This window comes from Galeopterus variegatus, unplaced genomic scaffold, assembly GCF_000696425.1.
Source record: "Galeopterus variegatus unplaced genomic scaffold, G_variegatus-3.0.2 Scaffold969, whole genome shotgun sequence".
Lineage (NCBI taxonomy): Eukaryota > Metazoa > Chordata > Mammalia > Dermoptera > Cynocephalidae > Galeopterus > Galeopterus variegatus.
This window is the reverse complement of record NW_007727080.1, coordinates 35,726-57,040: the sequence shown is the minus strand read 5'-3', so window position 1 is coordinate 57,040 and position 21,315 is coordinate 35,726. Positions and strand designations below refer to the sequence as shown.

Here is a 21,315-nt window from a genome sequence, read left to right as displayed (position 1 = left end):
GTAGAAACTAGGTGTATATTCCAGAAGCTTTGTGTTGGTAATTTTTATGACTGTAGAAATGTTTGCTATGGCGGGCCGACCCGGTGGCGCACTGGATGGTGCGCCGCTTGGGAAGCGCGGCGGCGCTCCTGTCCGAGGGTTCGGATCCCACATACAGACCGGCTCCCGCTCACTGGCTGAGCGAGGCGCGGGAGCAACACCGAGGCTTGCGGTCCCGTTGCCGGTCCCCGGTCCGGTGCGGGGGCAACACTGAGGGTTGCGATCCGTTGCCGGACACGGAAAAAAAGACAAAAGACAAAAAAAAAAAAAAAAAAAAAAATGTTTGCTATGGCAACTTGTATTTATGCTAGATTCAGACTTGTTCCAGCAGACTTGCACGGTTAATCAGTTTTTTGCTTTATGAAGTCTCGTTTAATTTGATTGCTGTCTTTTGAAGTTGTTATAGTTTATATATACCAGAGAAAAAGTAAAATTTGAGTAGAGAAGGAAGCAGAGCACCCTCAGTCTAGTTGTGAGCATGATTAATAAGGAAGTTTCGCAGCTGCATTTGTCTCTTGATTATTTGTCCTGATGGCAAGGAACAGCAATAGGCTTCTGGAATCATGTGTATTTGGTTTCAGAATATCATCAGATAGATACATCAGACAGATACAAGCTCCCATATGTTCCTCATTTCCCTTATGTGTTTCATTGAAGCTGCTTCCCGGCTGGTCCAGGGTTTAATATGATCTGCGGGAAGAGACCCCAGTTGCTCTGGATAAATTATCCAGTGAATAATTGATCACTGGTGGTCACATCATATTAAAAATTGATATTTTATCAGGGAACTTATAAGGTAATTTCAGTTCTTTTGCAGAACAAAAAAGTTTTGGTTGTTTTTATATGTATGACTTTAGGGAGATATGGGAAATTAGACCTTGATAGGTGGCAGAAAATGGAAAAGAACAAAAATTCTTTTGGAACTTACCCATTGAAGCTGCATAGTAGAGATGAATATATTTATATTCCATACCTGTCCACCCTTTCAATATAAAAATTGAAGTATGGCATGTAAAACTAAGCATGCCCATTTGCTTTTCAAGAGCCCAAGATTGAAATAATGATTTTCTCCTTTCCAGATCTCTTTGATAACTACATGCAACAGGATGCTCACGAATTTTTAAATTATTTGCTAAACACTATTGCGGACATCCTGCAGGAAGAGAAGAAACAGGAAAAGCAAAATGGAAAATTAAAAAATGGCAACATGAATGAAACTGCAGAGAATAATAAACCAGAACTCACCTGGGTCCACGAGATTTTTCAGGGAACGCTCACCAATGAAACTCGATGCTTGAACTGTGAAACTGTGAGTATTAAGGGAGCTCTCAAATAACTTGCTTATGCATGTTTATATAAGCTGTGTTGTCTGTGCATGCAGCGTGGTATTATAGCACTTAGCAGTTGCTTTCAATATATACGGATAGTCCTATTTATGCAAATGAAACTCAACTGCAAAGTTTTGGAAGCATGTATTCATCCAAGATGTCTCAGCTGGCTAAAGTAGACTGATGAGGGCAAATGTGAAATTTTAGGGTCCACAGATTGAACTGTACCTTGACCAGTTATCTTGAAAAGAGTTTGGTCATGAGGAGGTCATATGTGACTTAGAATATACCATTGCTCCAACTTAATGGGAGTCAGCTGTGGTATGTTGAACTTGAAGTTGGAAGACAGGCTTGATTCCTGTTTCTACATCAGTTAGTCGGGTATTTGGATTGAGTCACTTACAGTGCTGTTTCAAGGGTCGGGTGAGCTTATGGCTTTGGATGGGTCTGGCATAGGTAGGCAATTATGTTAATTGAATTTGAAGATGTTCTCCAGAGTATGATTCAGGATGTCGTATTTGCTTGTTATATTTAATTTGAATTCTGTGCACGGCTTCATCTTTTGCTAGTTAAAAGCCCAGCTCTGGAGCCTTGCTGCCTGAGTTTATATGCTGGCTTTGCCACTCAGTAGCTATGGGACTTTGTGCAAATTATTCATGTTCTCCATCTTCACTCTCCTCATCTATATAATGGGGATGATGAGAGTGCCCATCACATAGGATTTCTGGAAGGATTAAATGAGTTAACACTTGTAAAATACTTAGAACTCTGCTTGGCGCATAGCAAGTGTGCAATAAATGTCAGCTATTATTTATTTTAACTACTAACAACATAAAAGATCCATGGGTTCATTAGAGGTCTTAGAATTTCTTGATATTATATGAAAAATTCTGTAGGATGATGCATTTTTCTGGAGAGAGAGAGACAGAAGCTTTGATTAGATTCTGCAAAGGGTCTGTGTCTTAGTCTGGTCAGACTGCTATAACATAATACCATAATTGGTGGCATAAGCAACAGAGATTTATTTCTCAGTTCTGGAGGCTGGAAGTCCAAGATTGGGGTGCCGACAGGGTCAGGTTCTTGGTGAGGACTCTCCTCCTGACTTGCAGATTGTACCTTCTTGCTGTGTCCTCACATGGTAGAGAGAGGAAGCAAGCTCTCATGTCTCTTTTTACAAGGCCACTAATCCCATCATAAGGGCTCCACCTTCATGATCTAAGTACCTCCCAAAGGTCCCATCTCCACGTACTGTCACATTAGGGATTTGGGCTTCAACATATACATTGTATGAGGATACAAACATTCAGTCCATTGCAGGCTGTGACCCAGAAATGGTTAAGAAATGTGGCTTTACACATCAACATCTGTCTGTGTAAGGGAGGCAGCTTTTAGTTTTTTGGCAATCTTCTGACCTTTTAAATAATTTTTGAATCAACATTCTGATTTGCTCATTGTAGAAGCAATTAGAAAACATAGCTAAGCAAAAGGAAACTAAAAATTACCAGTAATCATCCCACCCACAGAGGATAAATTTGTAACACTTTCTAAAAATTGTGATCACATCAGTTCAGAGATAACCACTTGAACATTTTAAAATATATCCTGCCAAAACATTCTCTGCACGTACTTATCTATTTAGAGGTCTTCCCTCTCTCTCTCTTTTCTTTTCTGTCTTTCTCTCTCTGTCGTTTTATACTTCACATTCTAGTAAAATCCAAGTGAATGCAGAAGTAGAGCGAATAGTGTACTAAATATCACATGTGTATTATTGGGATCAGTGATTGTGAACACTTAGGCCATCTCTCCTCTCTCCTTCCACACTCTCTCCCCCATCATCAGACTGGTTTATTTTTAAGCAAATACCAGATAACATTTTATTTGTGAGTTCTTCAATACTTTGTTATATATCTCTAAAAGGTAAGAAGTTTTTTTTTAAAATACAATACCATTTTCACACCTAAAAATAATTCCTTTAAATCATTACTCATGCAGTGTTTTAAGTTTCTCTGATTATATCACATTTTTCTCAGCAGTTGGTTAAATCAAATCAGGATCCAAACATGGCCCACATATTGCATTTGGTCAATGTGTATCCTAATCTATAGTTTACCCTCAGAGGGACCTCCCCACCTCCCTTTTTATCCTTGCAATTTATTTGTTGAAGAAATCAGGTTGTTTGTCCTGTTGAATTTCCCACCTTCTGGAAGCATCTGTTTAGCACATATAATAAAATGGCAATATGTCTCTACCATCCTACTCTTTGTTTTTATTTATTTATTCCTCCTATTTCATATTTTTTCTCTTACCTTCTTTTGGATCAATGAAGTATTTTTCTTTTTTTTTTGTCATCTATTATATTGCTGGTTCTAAATTATTTTAAAGGTTACCCTAGAGATTACAGCATGCATCCTTGACTTAGTTCATTTTTTTAACCACTTCTCCAACAATGCTAGAACCTTTAATACACTTTATTTTCTTCTTTCTCTTGTGTTACTATTTCGTGATGAGCTCATGAATTTTAACATATTTCATGTGTTTTAATCCATTACAGGTTTTTATTCTTTTTGATACTCAATTTATTTTCAGAATAACTTTATGTACTCTTAAACATCAAAATTAGGGCTATGTTGTAAATATTGTGACTTGCAGATTTGCATTCTTTTATTTTCCTTTTAATAAGTGCATGCTACTTGGCACCGTCCTCCCCTTACCTTTCGAATCTCTGCTGTCACCAGGTCCTGTCTGCTGTATCTCTCTTTAATCCAGCTACTTCACTTGGTCCCCACTTCCTTCACCCTAGCTCAGGCCACCCATCCACTCTGGGCTGGCTATCTCAACTGAACTACTGCAGTAACTTCCCGCTGGATGCTCCCCTTTTTCTCTTGCCCCCTCTTCATGGAATTCTTCTACCTTTTCATTTAGAATACCACTGCCCACAAGTTCTATGCAGTCTGGCTCTTCTACCTCTGCAGGGTCATCCCTCGCTATTCTCTTTTTCACTTTGCCTAAATTTAGTGTAGCTCTTCAAGCCTTTTACACTCTTTCATGCCTCAGGTCCTTTGTACATGCTGTTTCCTATCTAGAGGGTACACTACCTGCCCCTTTGCTTGATTCAGTTCTCTTCAGATTTCAACCTGTGTTAAATCCTGAGAGAGGCCTTCTCTGAGCCCCCAGCCTTGTGAAGTCTCCTTGTATTCTCACAGCATTCTACATTTCTGTGATAGCTCTTAGCTGTATTTATGTATTTATCTGTATATATTTTTCATTCAGTATCTATCTTCCTTACTAAACTATAAGGTTGATGAGGACAAGGATAGGTCTGTTTTTGCTTCTCTCTCTGGTGCTCAAACAGTATTGGCACATAATAATTACTCAATAAATATTCAAGTAAAAGAATAAATGAAAATGTTTATCTTGTTTCTTAAAGTGGAAAACTGTCATGGAAAAGATTTTGACTTATTTAATGAGCTGGAATTGAGGAGCGATTTATAGTAAAGCCTATTCTAAACTAGTAGTCCTGAAATTATTTTTTAAATTAGGAAATATATCATTTTTGTAAAAAAGTGTGTGTGTGTGTATACATATGTACATACATACATATGGGCTATATATATATTTTAAAGAATTGTTAAAGAAATACTCACATACCCTACACCTAGATAAAGAAATGGAACATTATCACCAACCTGAAACGCTCTGTGTGTTTCTTTTCTATTTGATTTTCCTCTCAATCTCACCCTTTACCCCATAGGTAACCACTATTGTCAATCTTGTGAATCAGTACTTGTTTTTCTTTGTAATTTTGCACACATATGCATGTGTATTTTTAGACTTTTATTTAGTTCTGCATGTTAATGGCTTTTATATAGATGGAATTTTATACATGTGTTCTTCTAAACTTGCTGTTGTCATTAAATGTTATGTTTTTGAGATTCAGCTATTTCTTTGTGTGTAGCAAATATACCACAGTTTATTTTTCCATTCTTCTATGATGTGTCTAGTTTTTGACTTTGGAGACAATGCTGCTATGAAACTTCTTATACAAGTCTTCTGGTGTATATGGGTAGAAGTCTTTCTGGGGTATCCCTTTGGGAGTGGAATTGCTGTGTCTTAGGTCATGAACATCTTCAGATTTACTAGGTAATGCCAGATTATTTCTAATGTGGTGGTAAGTTACATTAATAGATTTTCTTTTTTAAAAAAAAAAAATGACCGGTAAGGGGATCTTAACCCTTGACTTGGTGTTGTCAGCACCATGCTCAGCCAGTGAGTGAGCCAACCAGCCATCCCTATATAGGATCCGAACCCGTGGCCTTGGTGTTATCAGCACCACACTCTCCCTAGTGATCCAGCCACGGGCCGGCCCAACATTAAGAGATTTTCTGATGTTGACCTTACCTTGTATCTCTGTAATAAACTGAACTTGGTCTTTATCTTTTAAATTCATTGTTGGATTTTGAGATTTAAAATTTTGTTCAGGATTTTTGCAACTATATTATTAGGGAGATTGGCCTGAACTTTTCCTTTCTCTTATTGTACTTATCTGTTTTTGGAATCACCATTCTTGCACAAAATAATTTCTCTCTTTTCTTTAGAAAAGTTTGTATACGTTTTGATCTATCTGTTCTTTGAATGTTTGATAAACATATAGTTCAGTTTGGCATGTTTTTGATATTTATATGAATAGAATCATGGAATATGTATTCTTTTGTGTCCTGTTTTCTTTTGCTCAGTATCCCTTGTGAGATTCATTTGTGTTGTTGCATGATGCTTTCGTTCATCCATTTTCATTGCCATATAATATTCTATTGCATGAATATACCACAATTTATTAATCCATTTTACTGTTGATGGATATTTGGTTGCTTCCAATTTTTGGCAATTTTGAACATTGCTGCTGTGAACATTTTAATACATATACTCTAGTGCATATATACCCAGTTTCTCTAGGGCATATACATGAGAATAGATTTGTTAGGTCATATGGTATATGGTCATATTAACATCATTGGAAAGTGTCAGATTCCTAATTCACACACCCAGTGTATGAATGCTGTCATTTTCCCACATCCTCCTCTATCCCCACTATTCTGAGATGTCTTCACTTTTGCTAATCTAGTGGCTAAGTGTTGAATGCATGTTTTTTTTCTCACATCTGCTTTGTAAAGGTAGAAGGCACTGAAGATACAGTGAGAGCCTTGCCTTTTTAGAGCTTCCAGCATGAAGACAGACATTAGTGATGAAATGAATAATTAGTTATGTAATTATGATTGTAAAATGCTGTGAAAGAGTAGTACGGAGTACTCTGTGAGCTTATGACTGAGGAATCAGAACAATGGGGCATCAAGTTTCTACATTTGTAGCCAAGAAACCTGCAGACTGTACAGCTGGTCTGTCTTTTTTGGTTATCTTTGATATTAGCACTGTTACTAAGTCCATTTTGTGGTATTTGTGGATTCTCAGGAAGACTCAAATGACAGGCTCAGTCACATCTGCAGTTTCTTTTTTGTTTATGAACAGGTCAGCTGATCACAACAAATGCAAATACTGTATCCTCAGGTATTTATATTGCAAAAGCTATTACTTAGCCTGTTATTTCCTGGAGAGTTAACCATGAATGGGAAGCCTGTGCCCAAAGATTCCTCCAAAAATTTTAGATGATACTGTATTGTTTGTCATAATGAGAATTCTAACTGTTTACAGTCGTTCCTTGGTATCTGCAGGGGATTGGTTCCAGGACGCCCCCTGACACCCCACTGATACCAAAATCCATGGGTGCACAAGTCCCTGGTATGAAATGGTGTCGTATTTGAATATAACTTATGCATATCCTACTGTATACTTTAAATTGTCTCTAGATTACTTATAATACCTAATACAATGTAAATGCTATGTAAGTAGTTGTTTTGCTATATTGTTTAGGAAATAATGACAAGAAAAAAAAAAGTCTGTACATGTTCAGTATAGATGCAGTTTTTTTCCTACAGATATTTTCTACCCATAGTGGGTTGAATACCCAGATGCAAAACCCACAGATATGGAGGACCGACTGTACTTGGTTTGTAGAAGGAGAGGGGAGTGTGTGGGCATGTCTTTCTAGACAATGGGGCAGTCTGAAAAACCTAATTTTTCCCTCCTGAAATGTTTAAATAGATGGTTTGAGGTAAGAGTTTTTTTCTCTGGAGTTACTGGGATAATCACCTCCGTTCTCTTAGATCCTTCAACTCGATGGGATCATAGGAGCCACCTGATCCTTTGTCTAACAGTGCCCAAGTGCCTTCTATGACATCCTAGCCAGCTGGTCACCAGCATCGGATGGATGCTGTCCAGAGGCAGGGAACTCAGTCTCCCAAGAATGATGCATTCCATTTTTAGAAAGCTCTAATTGTTAGAAAGCTCTCTACTTTCTAAGAAAACACATAGCCACAGGCTTTTTCTGTTACTGTAAACTGTGAGGACTTAGTGTACAGGAAGACCTAATGGGAAAGTTTTCCTTCGCAGGATGGAAAGCCTGGAGCCCACTTGGAGTAACATCCTCTGCCTTGGGCGGGCAACCTTCAGACAGTGCCCCGTCAGAATTGCCCAGATCCACATTCATAAAGTCTCCAACTGGGAGTGACTGCACTAGGTCCTGAGCAGCAAATTGGCCCCTGGGGATACTTTGCCATTGTCATAGCCTCAGCTGTTAGTTCCTCCAATTACGGAAAACCTTTGTGCCAGTCTTCATGCTTTCAGAAAACAATGATTTTTTTTTTTTCCCTGGGTCTTACCCTTTGTAAATGTTGCTTATGATTGCAGTACAAATGCCAACTGAGGGATTTATGGAGAAAAACAGTTTCATTCTGCAGTAGACTTGGAGAGACTATTTTAAGGGGTGATTCAGTGCTGACATTTCCAGATAACCTTGATAAAGGCACTTCAGAATTTGGACCTGGGGATTTTCTACTCTAACCTAAGTGCTCCTTTTGCTGTTCCTTTGTTTGGTTCACAAGATTTGTTAGGTTGTTGGAGCTTAATTTTGTGGTGGTTGTTTATTTTAATTTTCCCCCTTACCATTTAAGCTGAGTTTTTGCTCTGCAAATGCCTGATTTTTCAGTTCTTCTCAGTGAAAAATCTGTTACTGGAGCCATTTATATCTGCTACTGGAGCCGAAACTTTGTTTTAGTAATTGCTTTATTAAGTACCAGTTTTGCAGTTTCTTATTGCTTTGTTTGTAGAGGTTTGAATGGTTCCAGTAGAGCTTCTGGGGCCTTCACAGACAGAGGAGTGGTGCTGAGCGATAGGAGAGGTGGGATCACTCACTCAGTGGAGATTTTGAGTTCCAGGGATTCAGATCAGCCATAACGGCCACTTTTCCCAAGCCCACCATTTGGTACCACATTGTCAAGCCAGCATATTGTCAGTTCAAGGCTAAGCAGTGCAGAACTGCCACCTCATCGCTTTTTCTACTGAGCCAGGAAAGGAACCTGGGGACTTAGAAGCATGTTTGAATATAAATAACTTTAATTACTCAAGAACTTAGCAAAGCTCATGATTTATATGTATGCCCTGTATATTAATATGTTCCATTAATTGATTTGTCATTAATTACTTGAAAAAGAAGAGCAAATAGGTTCTCCTCTACTCTTTCTAAATGTGAGTTTTCGGGGGAATGCCATGCCTGGAATTGAGGGAGAAGAAATGAGAATAAGATGTAGCCTGGCCTTGCTAAGAGTGTTGGAGTCTCTTAGTGATATATGTTTCCTTGGAGACAAGCCGTATTTTCACTTAGACCAGAATGAGATCCTTGTGTGTGGGAAGAAAATGGTTTTCTTTTCTGGCAGCTTTTTTGGGAAAGGGAGAGGCCAAAAAAGCACAAAAAACTTCAATCTGCACCCCTCCCCAAAACAAAAAAACTCATTGCTTGATCACTCAGTGCTTTTGGCTGTGTCATTCTAGGGCAGGGAGAGAGGACAATCCAGATGGAAAGGTTTAGTGCCATGTTTGCTGTCCCCCGCAGGGTTGATTCACCTGAGCAGTGCTTTCTCACAGTCCAATTCTGGAAACAATTTGCATTTAGAATTGAGAAGGGTGTAGCAACTTTCTTCAAGTCGTTAATTAGATTTGTACCTTTGCTCTCTCTCCCTGAAACCATAGAGAAAAATATTTGCATCCAACTGGACAAAATGTTTTTGTCCCCTTGCCACACCATTGTACAAGAGTTAGTAGAGCCTGATCCTAGCTATCTAATTTATGTATGATTTCAGTTGACTATAATCCTTTTATTTTCCCTCAGGGAAAGGCCATTTAGGTATTAAAAAAAAAGTCTCACTAATTAAAAAATATAGTGTCTGTGGATTATTAAAACATTAGACACCTTTCCGTTCATTGAGTCTTTTATTCATTTATTTATTTTGTAAATATTTATTGATCACCTGCTAAATGCTGGGAATTATTTTGAGTACTAGGGAGTTAGCAGTTAAAATTGAAAAGAGGGTCCCTGCTCTTTTGTTTACTAATATTCATGTATAAAGTTATACATTTCCCTTTAAGCACTGCTTTAGCTACATTGCACAAACTTTAATGTTATGTTTTCTCTGCCACTAGTTGAAAATATTTTCTTTTGTACTGGAAGAATTAATATTGTTGAAATGTCCACACTACATGAAGCAATCTAGTTGAAAATATTTTCTAATTTCTCTTGTAAGTTTTTTCTTTGATCCATGCACTAATTAGAAGCATGCCATTTAGTTTAGAAATATTTGGAATTTTCCTAGATATCTTAATGGTATTGATTTCTAATTCCATTGTGGTTAGGGAATATATTCTGTATGATCTCAGTCATTTAAAATTTATCGAGATATGTCTATGTCTGAACACATGGTCTATCCTGGTAAATGTACCATCTGCCCTTGAAAACAGTGTCTCTCAACCTCAGAACTATTAACATTTTGGATTAGATAATTCTTTGTTTTGGGGGTGCTGCTCTGTGCATTCTAGGATGTTTAACAGAATCCCTGACTTCTACCTGCTAGATGCCAGTAGCATCCCCCAAGATGTGACAAGAAAAAGTCTCTGCACATTATCAAATGTCCCCTGGAAGAATAATATCCTGTTGAGAACCACTGAATTCAAAAGAATGTATATTTTGCAGTTGTGGGGTGTAGTATTCTGTAACTGTCAGGTATGGTATAGTTGATAAAATTATTCAGATCTTTTATGTTTTTGTTGACTTTTTTTCTCTTTAGCTTTTCTATCGGTTGCTGAGAAAGGAGTGTTAAAATCTCTAACTATGTGGGATTGTCCTATTCTAATTCTGTCAATTTTTTCTTAAATGAATTTTTTAACTTTTTAAAAACAACTTTGAGGTATAACTTATATACTATAAAATTTTTCCATTCAGTGATTTTTTAGTAATTTGCTGAATTGTGCAACTGATGGAGTTTAGATGTGTTGTCCCCTCCAAAACATGCGGAAATTTGATCTCCAGTGTGGCAATGTTGGAAACTGACTGAGTCAAATGTATGCTATACGAAGTTATTACGTAGCTCTTAGCTGTATTTATGTATTTATCTGTATATATTTTTCATTCAGTATCTATCTTCCTTACTAAACTATAAGGTTGATGAGGACAAGGATAGGTCTGTTTTTGCTTCTCTCTCTGGTGCTCAAACAGTATTGGCACATAATAATTACTCAATAAATATTAGAGGTCTTAGAATTTCTTGATATTATATGAAAAATTCTGTAGGATGATGCATTTTAATGAGTGAGTTCTCGCTCTATTAGTTCCCGCAAGAGCTCGTTGCTTAAAAAGACCCTGGCACCTTCTCCCTCTCTTGCTTCCTCTCACCATGTGATCTGCTTGTGCCCACCTGCTGCCTGCCGCTTTCCACCATGAGTAGAAGCAGCCTGAGGCCCGTGTCAGGTGCAGCTGTCCCAGAATCATAAGGCAAATAAACCTCTTTTCCTTATAAATTACCCAGTCTCAAGTATATCTGTTATAGCGACACAAAGCGGACTAATACAGCAACCATTACCATAACCCAGTTTTGGAACATTTCTATCACACCAATAAGATCCCTTATAGCTGGCAGTTAATCTCTATTCCCAGCTCTGCGTCATGGCTGATCTACTCTGTAGAGATTTGCCTTTCCTGGATGTTTCATATAAGTGAAATCATGCATCATGTGGTCTTCTGTGTTTAACTTTTTTCACTTGCGTTTTTGAGGCTTATTGGTGTTGCACCATGTATCATTAGTTCATTCCTTTTACCGGTGAATAGTGTTCCAACTTCTTGTGTTTCCAAGGCTCTGTTATGAAGGTCTCCCATATTTGATTGTTATGCCTTTTACTATAAGAAAAAAATAGTCCTCTTTTATTTCTTTTAATAACTTTGTCTTAAAATCTATTTTATCTGATATTAACATAGCCTTCTACATACTTATGCTCTCTTTCATAGTATGTCTTTTTCCAACCATTTACTTTCTACCTATTTGTGTCTTTATGTTTAAAGGTAGCTCTTGTGGAGAGCATATAGTTGGTCTTGCTTTTTTAAAAAATCCATTCTTTAATTTCTGCTTTTATTTGGAATTATTAGCTGATTAATTATTACTATACTTATTGATATTATTAGGTTTGGGGCTACCATTTTATTGTGTTTTCTCTTTATTCCCTCTATTTTTTCTGTTCCTGTGTTTCTGCTCTTCTGCCTTTATTTTTTTTTTGGATGATTTGAATATATGTATTTTTACAATTTCATTTTAATTTTCTTCTTGGCCTTTTCTTCTTAGTACATTTTCGTGTGTGTGTGTGTGCGTGTTTTAATCATTGTGCTAGAGATTACAGTATACATTCCTCACTTTTCATAGACTATTTCCAATAATAATGGTACTATTTTACATAAAATATAGAAAGCTTATAAACGTATAGCTGCATATTCCCCCTGCCACCATCATACCTTATCCTTTATGCTATAGTTGTTACATATATTACATTTATATGTAATAATAAATACCACAAGATAATGTTATAACTTTTCCTTTAAAGGAGTATAAGTAACATACAAAAAGTAAGAAGAAAAAGCAAAAAAAAAAAAATATTAGTCTTCTGTATTTACACAGATATTTACCACTCTTGGTATTCTTCATTCTTTCTTTAGGATCTGGATTTCCAACTGGTATCATTTCCCTTTGGCTTGAAGAATTTCCTTCTCACTTTTCTTGTAGCACGGGTCCATTAATAATGAATTCTCTTCATTTGCCTTCATTCCTGAAGGATCTATTTATGGGTTATAAGCATTCAGAGTTGGTAATTTTTTCTTTCAGCACATTAAAGATGTTGTTTCACTGTCTTCTGGCCTCCAAAGTTTTCGATGAGAGATCAGCTGCCAATCGAATCATTCTCTTGTATGTAATATGTCTTTATTTCTTTTAGGTGTTTAAGACTTGCTTTTTATCTTTGGCTTTCAACAGTTTGCCTGTGATGTACTTTGGCTGGTCTTTGTATTTATCCTGCTTGGTGTTTGTTGAGTATCGAATCTATTAATGTATGTCTTTCACCAGATTTGGGAAATATTGAGCCATTATTTTTAAAGATAGTTTGCTCTATTCTCTCTCTCCTCCCTACTAGGACTCCTTTGTATGCACGATATTATCCCTGAGGATCTGTTAATTTTTACTTCATTCTTTTTCTTTATTCTTCTCACTGAATAATTTCCACTGATCTGTGTTCAAGTTCACTTGCTCTTTTCTCTGTCCTCTCCAGATGTTAAGTTCATCCAGTGTATTGTATTGTTCAGTTCTGGAATTTCTATTTGGTTCTTTCTTATTATTCCTATTTCTCTGCTGGAATTTCTTACTTTTTAAATTCATTGTAAGTATCTGAGTCATACCAGGATTGGTCTAAGTTGATTTTTTTTTTTTTAAGAATGTGTTCCATTTCCCTGGTTCACATATTGTAAGCTTGGATTTTATCTAGGACACTGAGAATGTTAAGTTGCAGAGACTCTGGATTCTATTATTTTTTTTCAAAGAGGATTGAGTTTCTTTAGTTTCAGCAAGCAGTTATCTTGGTTGGACTCAAACTACAAACTGTTTCTTGGGTGTAACTCGATTCTGGGGTCAGCTCTTTTGTCCCTAGCTCCGTTGCTTTCAGTATACTCCATGCATGTGTGGCTCAGGGGTCAGCTAGCTGTGGGCAGAGTTAGGGATATGCTCTCAGACTCTTTTCCTTCTTTCCAGTGGATGTGGTTTCCCAGATGGAGTCTTTTGGCTTTTAGACCAGGAAGACTGCGTTTTCCCCGATAGACACTCCAGAGAAAGGCTGTGCAACCGTGAACTCATTCTGTACAATTCTCCTCAAGTGTGGACTCCCCCTCTGCCTGTTTGTGTTCATTATTCAGTGGCTTCACATAGCTGCTTTTAGTTTATGGTTATGTGACTTTATAATTACCTGGAGGAGTTCATAGTTTTCTGGAGGAGTGTTGGTATGCTAAGATCTTAGTTATTAACAAGGCCAGTCTTTTTTGAACTTTCATTTTGGTAAGGGGGAAACAGACAATAAACAGAAATAAAATATATATAATGTTAAATGGTTGTATCAGTTATGTATTTCTTTGTTGCAAACCACACCAAAATTCTGAGACTTAAATCAAACTATCACTTTCTATTATAATTCACGCAACTATGGCATGTCTATGGGTCGACTGACCTAGGCTGGACTCAGCTGAACTTGTGGTTTGTAGTTCACCTGGCTCATTCATGTGTCTGCAGGCTGGCTGCGGATTTTGCTCTGGACTGGGCTTGGCTGGGGTGCCTTAGTTAGGACAGCTCTCCTCTCCATCACCCATCTTTTTCCAGGGGACAGTAGGCTAGCCTGGGCTGGTCCTTCTTATGGTGATGACAGAAGTGTGAGAGCAATTTCTTAAGTGCTTGTTCTGGCCTCTGCTTGTAACTTTTCTTCTAACATCATCTCTTGATGAGAAGACCTGTAAAGTCATATGGCAAAGAAGCCAGTATGGGCAATAGTGAAGATGTGGGGTCATTAATGCATTCTACTATGGCAGCAATAAGTACCATAAAAATAATTAAAGCAGGGTGATAGAGAGTACTAAGGGCGGGTGTGTGTGTGTGTGTGTGTGTGTGTGTGTACCTGCTTTTATAACGCAAAACTGAAATTAACTTATATGTAGTTGTGTAGCCTTCTTTTTCATTTAATATGGGATAACCACAATGTAGTAAACCATTTCCAACTTTTTGACCATTTTAGGCCATTTTAAATGTTTTACCCCTCCTTGATTTATTGAATGCTTACTTTTTAAAACAGTTTACATGCATAATTTTATTTCATCCTTACAACAGCCTTATGAGATAGAAACTCATACTGTTCCCATTTCACAGATGAGGAAACTGAGGTATAGCAAGGATAAGTAACTGGCCTCAAGTCATCACTTCATAAGTGGCAGAGACAAGATATGGATCTGGGCAGTGTCTCAATACCCATTCTTGTGTATACTTATAAAAGTATAAATGAGTATGTTTACATCTCTGAATATTTTTTTTAAAGAATTTCTGGTCATTGTTACACTTTTAAAGGAATTTCATTTTGCTTCCAGTTGACTGAGCACTTCAAGGTTGTTGCTGGGCCAGCTTCTCCCTCTTACTCCAAGAGCAAGACAGTAAAACACCAGGCTTGCTGGTGATTTAGCAGAATGTAAACACTTACTTGGAGACCTTCAATAAGTGCAAGGTCCAGAATTGGTGCGGCATGAGCTGTGGAGGGCTGAGAGGCAGCTGGAGCCAGTGACCTGGCTTGGTCAAGATCCATCCTGCTATATGGCGGGCCCATGCAAGCCAAGACTCCAGGCCAACTCCAGGTCTGCTTATTGTTACAGACAGCACAGAGTTCTGCAAATGATGACCACTTCCTGGCCAGAGGACAGTTTTATGTGTGGTTAGTGTGACTATCCAGGCCAGTGTACATTAGGCTCTCTGGCCCCACATGCAGTTGGGATGATGAGGCCCAGGAGGAAGTGAAAAATTTTAAGAGACTGTCAGAAAGTGAAACAGCTTAATGAAGGGGTGATCATCTGGGTGGTAGCTTTTCTAAGTCCCTTGTCATTTTTCCATTTCTGTCATTCTGGAAGTCTGGGCTATATAGATGTTTGTCTGATACTTCCTTTGAAACAATGGGGGAAATGAATGGAGAGGAAGAGAAATCTGGCTGAGTTTTAATTATTAAAAATTCCAAATCAAAATTGTGATGCAGATGAGGTTAAACTGGGAATTTGGGATTTTCTTTAGATTGGGTTGTTTCTGAGGTTACTCTGGTTGCTGGTGAGTATACTTAACTACACATGACTTTTACTGCAGTTATGTTTTTTGATTACCTATAAATGTTCAAAGTTTTTTCTACTATGTCTTTTGTGTATCTTGTGCCTAATATATTTTTTCTTTTTTTGCTTCAGGTTAGTAGCAAAGATGAAGATTTTCTTGACCTTTCTGTTGATGTGGAGCAGAACACATCCATTACCCACTGTCTAAGGTAACTGTGAATCCTGTCTGTGGTTTGAGCTTTTGATCAGGCTGGTAAATAATGAGGAAAATAAAATCTTGTATGTCTTTAGGAGATAATCTTCCTTTCTCTTAAACCAGTATAATCCTATTATTTCCTATTTCTTCTTTCCCGAGAGAGATTAAAAAGTATATGTGGTCTACAAGAGTCCTGCTGAGAAGAGAGAGGACCAAGTGGAAGTTATTAGTCATTAAATTTAAAAATAAAACTTTAATCTTTAATACAGATGTATGCTTTTGGCTTTCATCAGTTGGTCAGTCTCTCCCTCTCTCTGTCACACACACACACACACACACACACACACACACACAATCATACAATTAAGTTAATAAAGACTACAGATGCCTACCGTTACTTTTTCTTTTACTAAGATAATCTATTCTATTATTTTAAAAATTATACAGTTTGAGCTGAGAACCCATGAGGGAATTTCCTTTTCCTCCACCTTCTTAGCATGTGTGGAGATCATTCACAGAAAGAAATTCCTCCTCATTAGGGTTGAGGGAAGGTCAGGAGCCCAGCGTGCAGCAACAGTCTTGCCCAGGATGACTGTAGATATTGTGTATTGACTGTAGATATTGTGTATTGACTTAGGCATTGAAATTGCGATCAGAGTTGTTGTAAAGAGGGCCGGCCCGGTGGCGCAGTGGATAGTGCGCCGCTTGGGAAGCGCGGCAGCACTCCCGCCCGAGGGTTCGGATCCCACATACAGACCGGTTCCCGCTCACTGGCTGAGCGAGGCGCAGGAGCAACACCAAGGGTTGCAATCCCGTTGCCGGTCCCCGGTCCGGTGCGGGGGCAACACTGAGGGTTGCGATCCATTGCCAGACACGGAAAAAGACAAAAGACAAAAAAAAAAAAAAAGAGTTGTTGTAAAGACATGATTCCTTTCCCCTCCTCTCTCCCTCCTTCCTCTCCTCTTTTCAACAAGAGGTCATGAATACTTGTAATGTGCCCAGCCCTGTTCTAAAAGAGCGACCATCCAAGGTCCCTGCTCTTGCAGGGCTTCCATTCTAGTGGGAATACACAGGCGATGGTCAGTGACTCTGAAGGAAATGAAATGGCTGATAGTGGGGGTGCCAGTGTAGACTGAGCGGTCAGGGAGGGCCTCCCTGAGGTGCAGAGTGTCACAACCCAGAGACATTTTATAGTGTAACAAGGCACTGTTGATTTCTATCAGTAAGAATCAGGTGACAGAACTGTTCTTTCAGGAGTTCAGGTGACTTGGAACTTTTCAGAAGAGTAGATTAAAGGGACATGCTGGGGTGGTTGACTGTTAGGAAGCCATCTTTCAGGGCACAGGCACCCACTCCAGCTGGGAAGAGCTTCTTGGTCTGTCTGGGTGTGACGTGTTGTATGAGCTGGGGGCTGATTGCTCTCCCACTTCCCAGGGTTCCCAGCGTCCCGCTGACAGCCCCACGCTGCTGGTTATCTCAGTGCTTCTTGTTGGCCTGGCATTTCAGCTCCTGTCTCCAGATGCCTTAGGTCCAGGTGTCGAGGCCAAGTTTGTCATCTCTTTGCTTGCAAAGTGTTCTGTAGGCCAAGATGTCCTCTTTCTCTTCTGAATGGTTCTTTTTATGGCATGGGTTCCTACCATTTCTGTGAAAAGAAGCCATTTTTGAATTCCCCAAGGTTTTATGATCTCAGGGTGGAGAAGAAGTTAAGTCACAGATGAGGGAGTGGGAGAAGGCATTATTTGCTCATTCCCCCTCTCAGTGAGAATTTGGAATTAGAGAGGTTGACTGCTTCCGTCCCTTCTAAAAGGGCAGGTGCCAGTGGTTGCAGCTTTGCAATCAACCAAGTAAAGTGCTTAGTAAGTGGTTACTTATGTTTTCAATCTTTGGGGAACTGCGTTGTAAAGAAATTTAACCCAGATTTTTGTTCCCATATTTTTTTTTCTGGAGAAATAAATATATTGGTCATGCATACCTGATGAAGGCGGGGTAGAGGCATTTAGAAGTGTTAAAGCTGGGATGGGTGAGTATGGCGTAGCCTCTGGATGCCTTTTAAACAGCATTAGGTTCCCTTCTGACTGGGCTGTGCACGCTGATACTCCTGAAGCGCCGCCCCCGCCACCCCCCACTTTATATCACTCCTAGACTAGACCTATCCCTGCTCCCACACATGCACGTAAATCTAAAAAAAGCCTGTCAGGTGTTGACATTCATGATTGAGAGTTCTGCGATGAGGGTGACAGTTTTCAAACCTGTCCCCAAAGAAGGAAGTGCAGGAGAAAGACCCAGGGAACAAATAATTCCAGCCGATCCATCCCAGAGAAGAAATGATTAGCATTTTTCTTGGCCCTTTCATGGTTTATTTAATTTGGTTTGCATTCTTGAGGATTTGTTTTAAAATTAGAATTATGAATTCTCTTCTTCAACATCATGTCTGCATATCTATTCTGATATGATAATATTTCTTTCATCTATTTTGATGACTTAAAAAAAAATTAAGCTAAAATTATGGGATTTGAAGGTCAGATATCTTTGCTGCTTTCTTCCAGAAGAGTTTTAGGTGACAATGCATTGTCGTTGAACTTTTGTCCCAGAGAAGTGATATAAGCAGTGGTTAAGTTCAGGACAAAGGTCCAGAGAAGCCACTAAATCCATATTGTAGCCCGGCTGCAGTTCTAACATTTTAAACATCAGAACTGTGTTTTTGGCAAGGTAAGCCATGTGTGTCATAGGAGGATACTGAGAAAGAAAGATTTATTTTCCTTTTGAAAAGTCAGGGATGGCCTCAGGCAAAAACTTAAAATAAGCAATGTTTATTTTAATTATCCTTGCGTGGCCTTTTTGATATTTTTTTTGTCTCCTGCTTGAGTGCCCTAGTCCCTCCCTGTGGCTCCTTCACAGAAACTCACTTTTCTCCTCAAAGTGCTCAGTGTTCTAAAACCACGTTCCCCTTCCTCCATCTGCCTTTCATTTAAAATTCCCAATCTCCCAGTGCTGGGGAGGTCAGCCAGGTGTTAGGAGGAAAGCAGCCTCTTAATTCTCCTGAAGCTCTATCTGAAAAATTAATCTTCTTTTAAAGAAATTCTTTTTCTACTTATTTTGAAAAATTTCTCCTGTGTGCTAAGTTCATGTGCATGCCCCCCACACATCCATTGTCACATGCTTATCTATTGGTTCCTCTATTCTGTTTCTCGGACCTGTTTTTCCGTTGTGGTTATTGATATTTTCTAGTATCTGACATAGGCACTTTGTGGATTTTTTTTTTTTTTTTAATTTTCTTTAATACTCAGTGCTTCTCAAACTTTGGTGTGTATCAGAATCACCTGGGGAAATTGATAAAACTAGAAGCACAGGCCACAGTCTAAAAACTTCAGTGAGTCTGGGCCTCTATTTTTAATTAATGTTCTGGGGGGTTCTGATAACCACCCAAGTCTGAGAGCCACTCTCTAGATCTTTGCTAGGCATGCGGGGGTCCTTGGACTAACACTGTTGACATCTCCTGGGATCTCATTAGAAATGCAGAGTCTAAGGTCCTGATTAAGAATGATTCAGAATCTTCATTTTGACAAGACTCCCAGGTGATTCAGAAGCATGCTAGCATTTGGGAAGCACCGGAACAGCAGTTCTCAGCCCTGGCAGCACCTTGGAACCACCTGGGAAGTTTTAAAAACAATAATGCCTGGGTTCCACTTGGAGAAATTCTGATGTAATTGAATGGGGGGGGGGTGGAGTAGGAGGAGGAAGGGCTTGGGTATTGAGATGGTTTTAAGGCTCCCAAGGTGCTTCTAATGAGCAGCCAGGAGGTGAACCACTGCTCTAGATTCTAGAATGAAGCTTCTTAACTGGCATGTTCGGGGAAATGGGCTACAGGTGTGTATCGATCCCCTCTGCTCTTAGGAGGTTGGGCAGGGCCTGGCACTGGCAGAGCCCCATGGCCAGCCACAGGAGCTGGTGCATTGGCTATTACATATAGAACCTGACTTCAGATATTTCAACTTAGTTTTTTATATATATATATATATATTTTGTCTTTTTTCATGTCCGGCAACAGATCGCAACCCTCAGTGTCGCGCCCGTACCGGACCGGGACCGGCAACGGGATCGCAACCCTCAGTGTCGTTCCCGCACCTCGCTCAGCCAGTGAGCAGCCGGTCTGTATGTGGGATCCGAACCCTCAGCGGGAGCGCTGCCGCGCTTCCCAAGCGGCGCACTGTAGCAGTGCGCCACCGGGCCGGCCCTACAGTGTCCATTTCTATGTGGGTCATGACATGAAAATTATCAGGAAGCATTGCTTGAGAATTTTTTTTAACTCAATTTTTGAACTGTTATGTTGAGTGAAAGTTAAAATTTTAATTGAAAATATATCACCCATAGACATTAACTTGGATGTGATCACTCTCTTTATAATAGATGATACCCTTGCCATCCAGGAACACAGTCTTTCTCCATTTTTTCAGGTTTTCTTATGTACATGTCTATTACGTTTTGTAGTTTCTTTTATAAAGGCAGGTATTTCTTATTAGATTTTTTTCCCAAAGTGTATCTTTTTCTTTTTTCTTTCTTTTTTTGGCAACTGGCTAGTACAGGGGTCGAACACTGGATCTCGGTGTTAGCAGCACCACACTCTAACCAACTGAACTAACTGGCCAGCCCCTCAAGAGTGGACTTTTTAATAATGTTTTATTGCTACTATAACTTTTTGAAGAAGTACAAGGAGATTTGTGCTTTACCCTTACCCTCTTCTCTGTGCTTTGGTCATTTATCCCAAGTGCTGGAAAGACTTCTCTACCATTTTCCTCCCTTTGACTTTCTTCTTGAAAAGTTTTCCTCAACTTTCATTGCCTACTTTTCTTCCAACAACTGTCTGCCGTGAACTGACAGACCTTCCCTGCCTCCAAGTTTACTGCTGGGGTCATTCCCTTTTCCCGACTTACTTTCATTTTCCAATTATCAATCCATAAATGCCATAAAAGCATTACCCTGTCTCTTGTGGCAGTGAACTTACAGCCCGGTGGGGCTGGGCAGGATGGTGTTTATTGGTAAAGTGAGTCTTTAAATTAGGTACTAACTTCTGCTGTATTTCTACCTATCTGGGTCTACAAATGCTTCCAAAAACTTTTTGGGGGAAATAAAAGTGAGTAGAAACCACTCATGGCTGTGCTTTTCTTGGTTATTACAATCCTTTTGCTGGATGAAGAGTTTTTCTGCAGTGGACACTCCAAGGATATGAATCTCCACCATCGCCATGCCTGGCTCCCCCACTCCACACCAGTCAATCCTGTGCAGGCCAAGGAAAGCTTTCACAGCAGTTACTCCATCAAAGTATTCTTTCAGCCAAGTTCGAGCCTGGTTTAAGCACCAAGCACTTGAAATCTGAAAGTTGAGTATAACTGTCTTCTAAATGGTTTTCTTGCCTTTTGACCCCCTCCATTCCTTCCTCC

General features: G+C 39.1%; 2 protein-coding genes across 2 annotated transcripts in view; both read left to right on the top strand.

Annotated features, from left to right (window-relative positions):
- The window catches only part of LOC103591397, a 40,633-nt gene extending 39,905 nt beyond the window's left edge, over positions 1–728 (top strand). The window contains exon 7 of the mRNA XM_008573835.1: positions 697–728. Within this exon, the coding sequence (XP_008572057.1) occupies positions 697–728 (32 nt within the window). The remainder of the gene's footprint in view (positions 1–696) is intronic.
- USP46 (ubiquitin specific peptidase 46) overlaps positions 1–21,315 on the top strand; it is a 39,783-nt gene that overhangs the window by 3,339 nt on the left and 15,129 nt on the right. Inside the window, exons 2-3 of the mRNA XM_008573833.1 lie at positions 1,119–1,348; positions 15,814–15,890. Of these exons, the coding sequence (XP_008572055.1) occupies positions 1,136–1,348; positions 15,814–15,890 (290 nt within the window). The 5' untranslated portion in view covers positions 1,119–1,135. The remainder of the gene's footprint in view (positions 1–1,118; positions 1,349–15,813; positions 15,891–21,315) is intronic.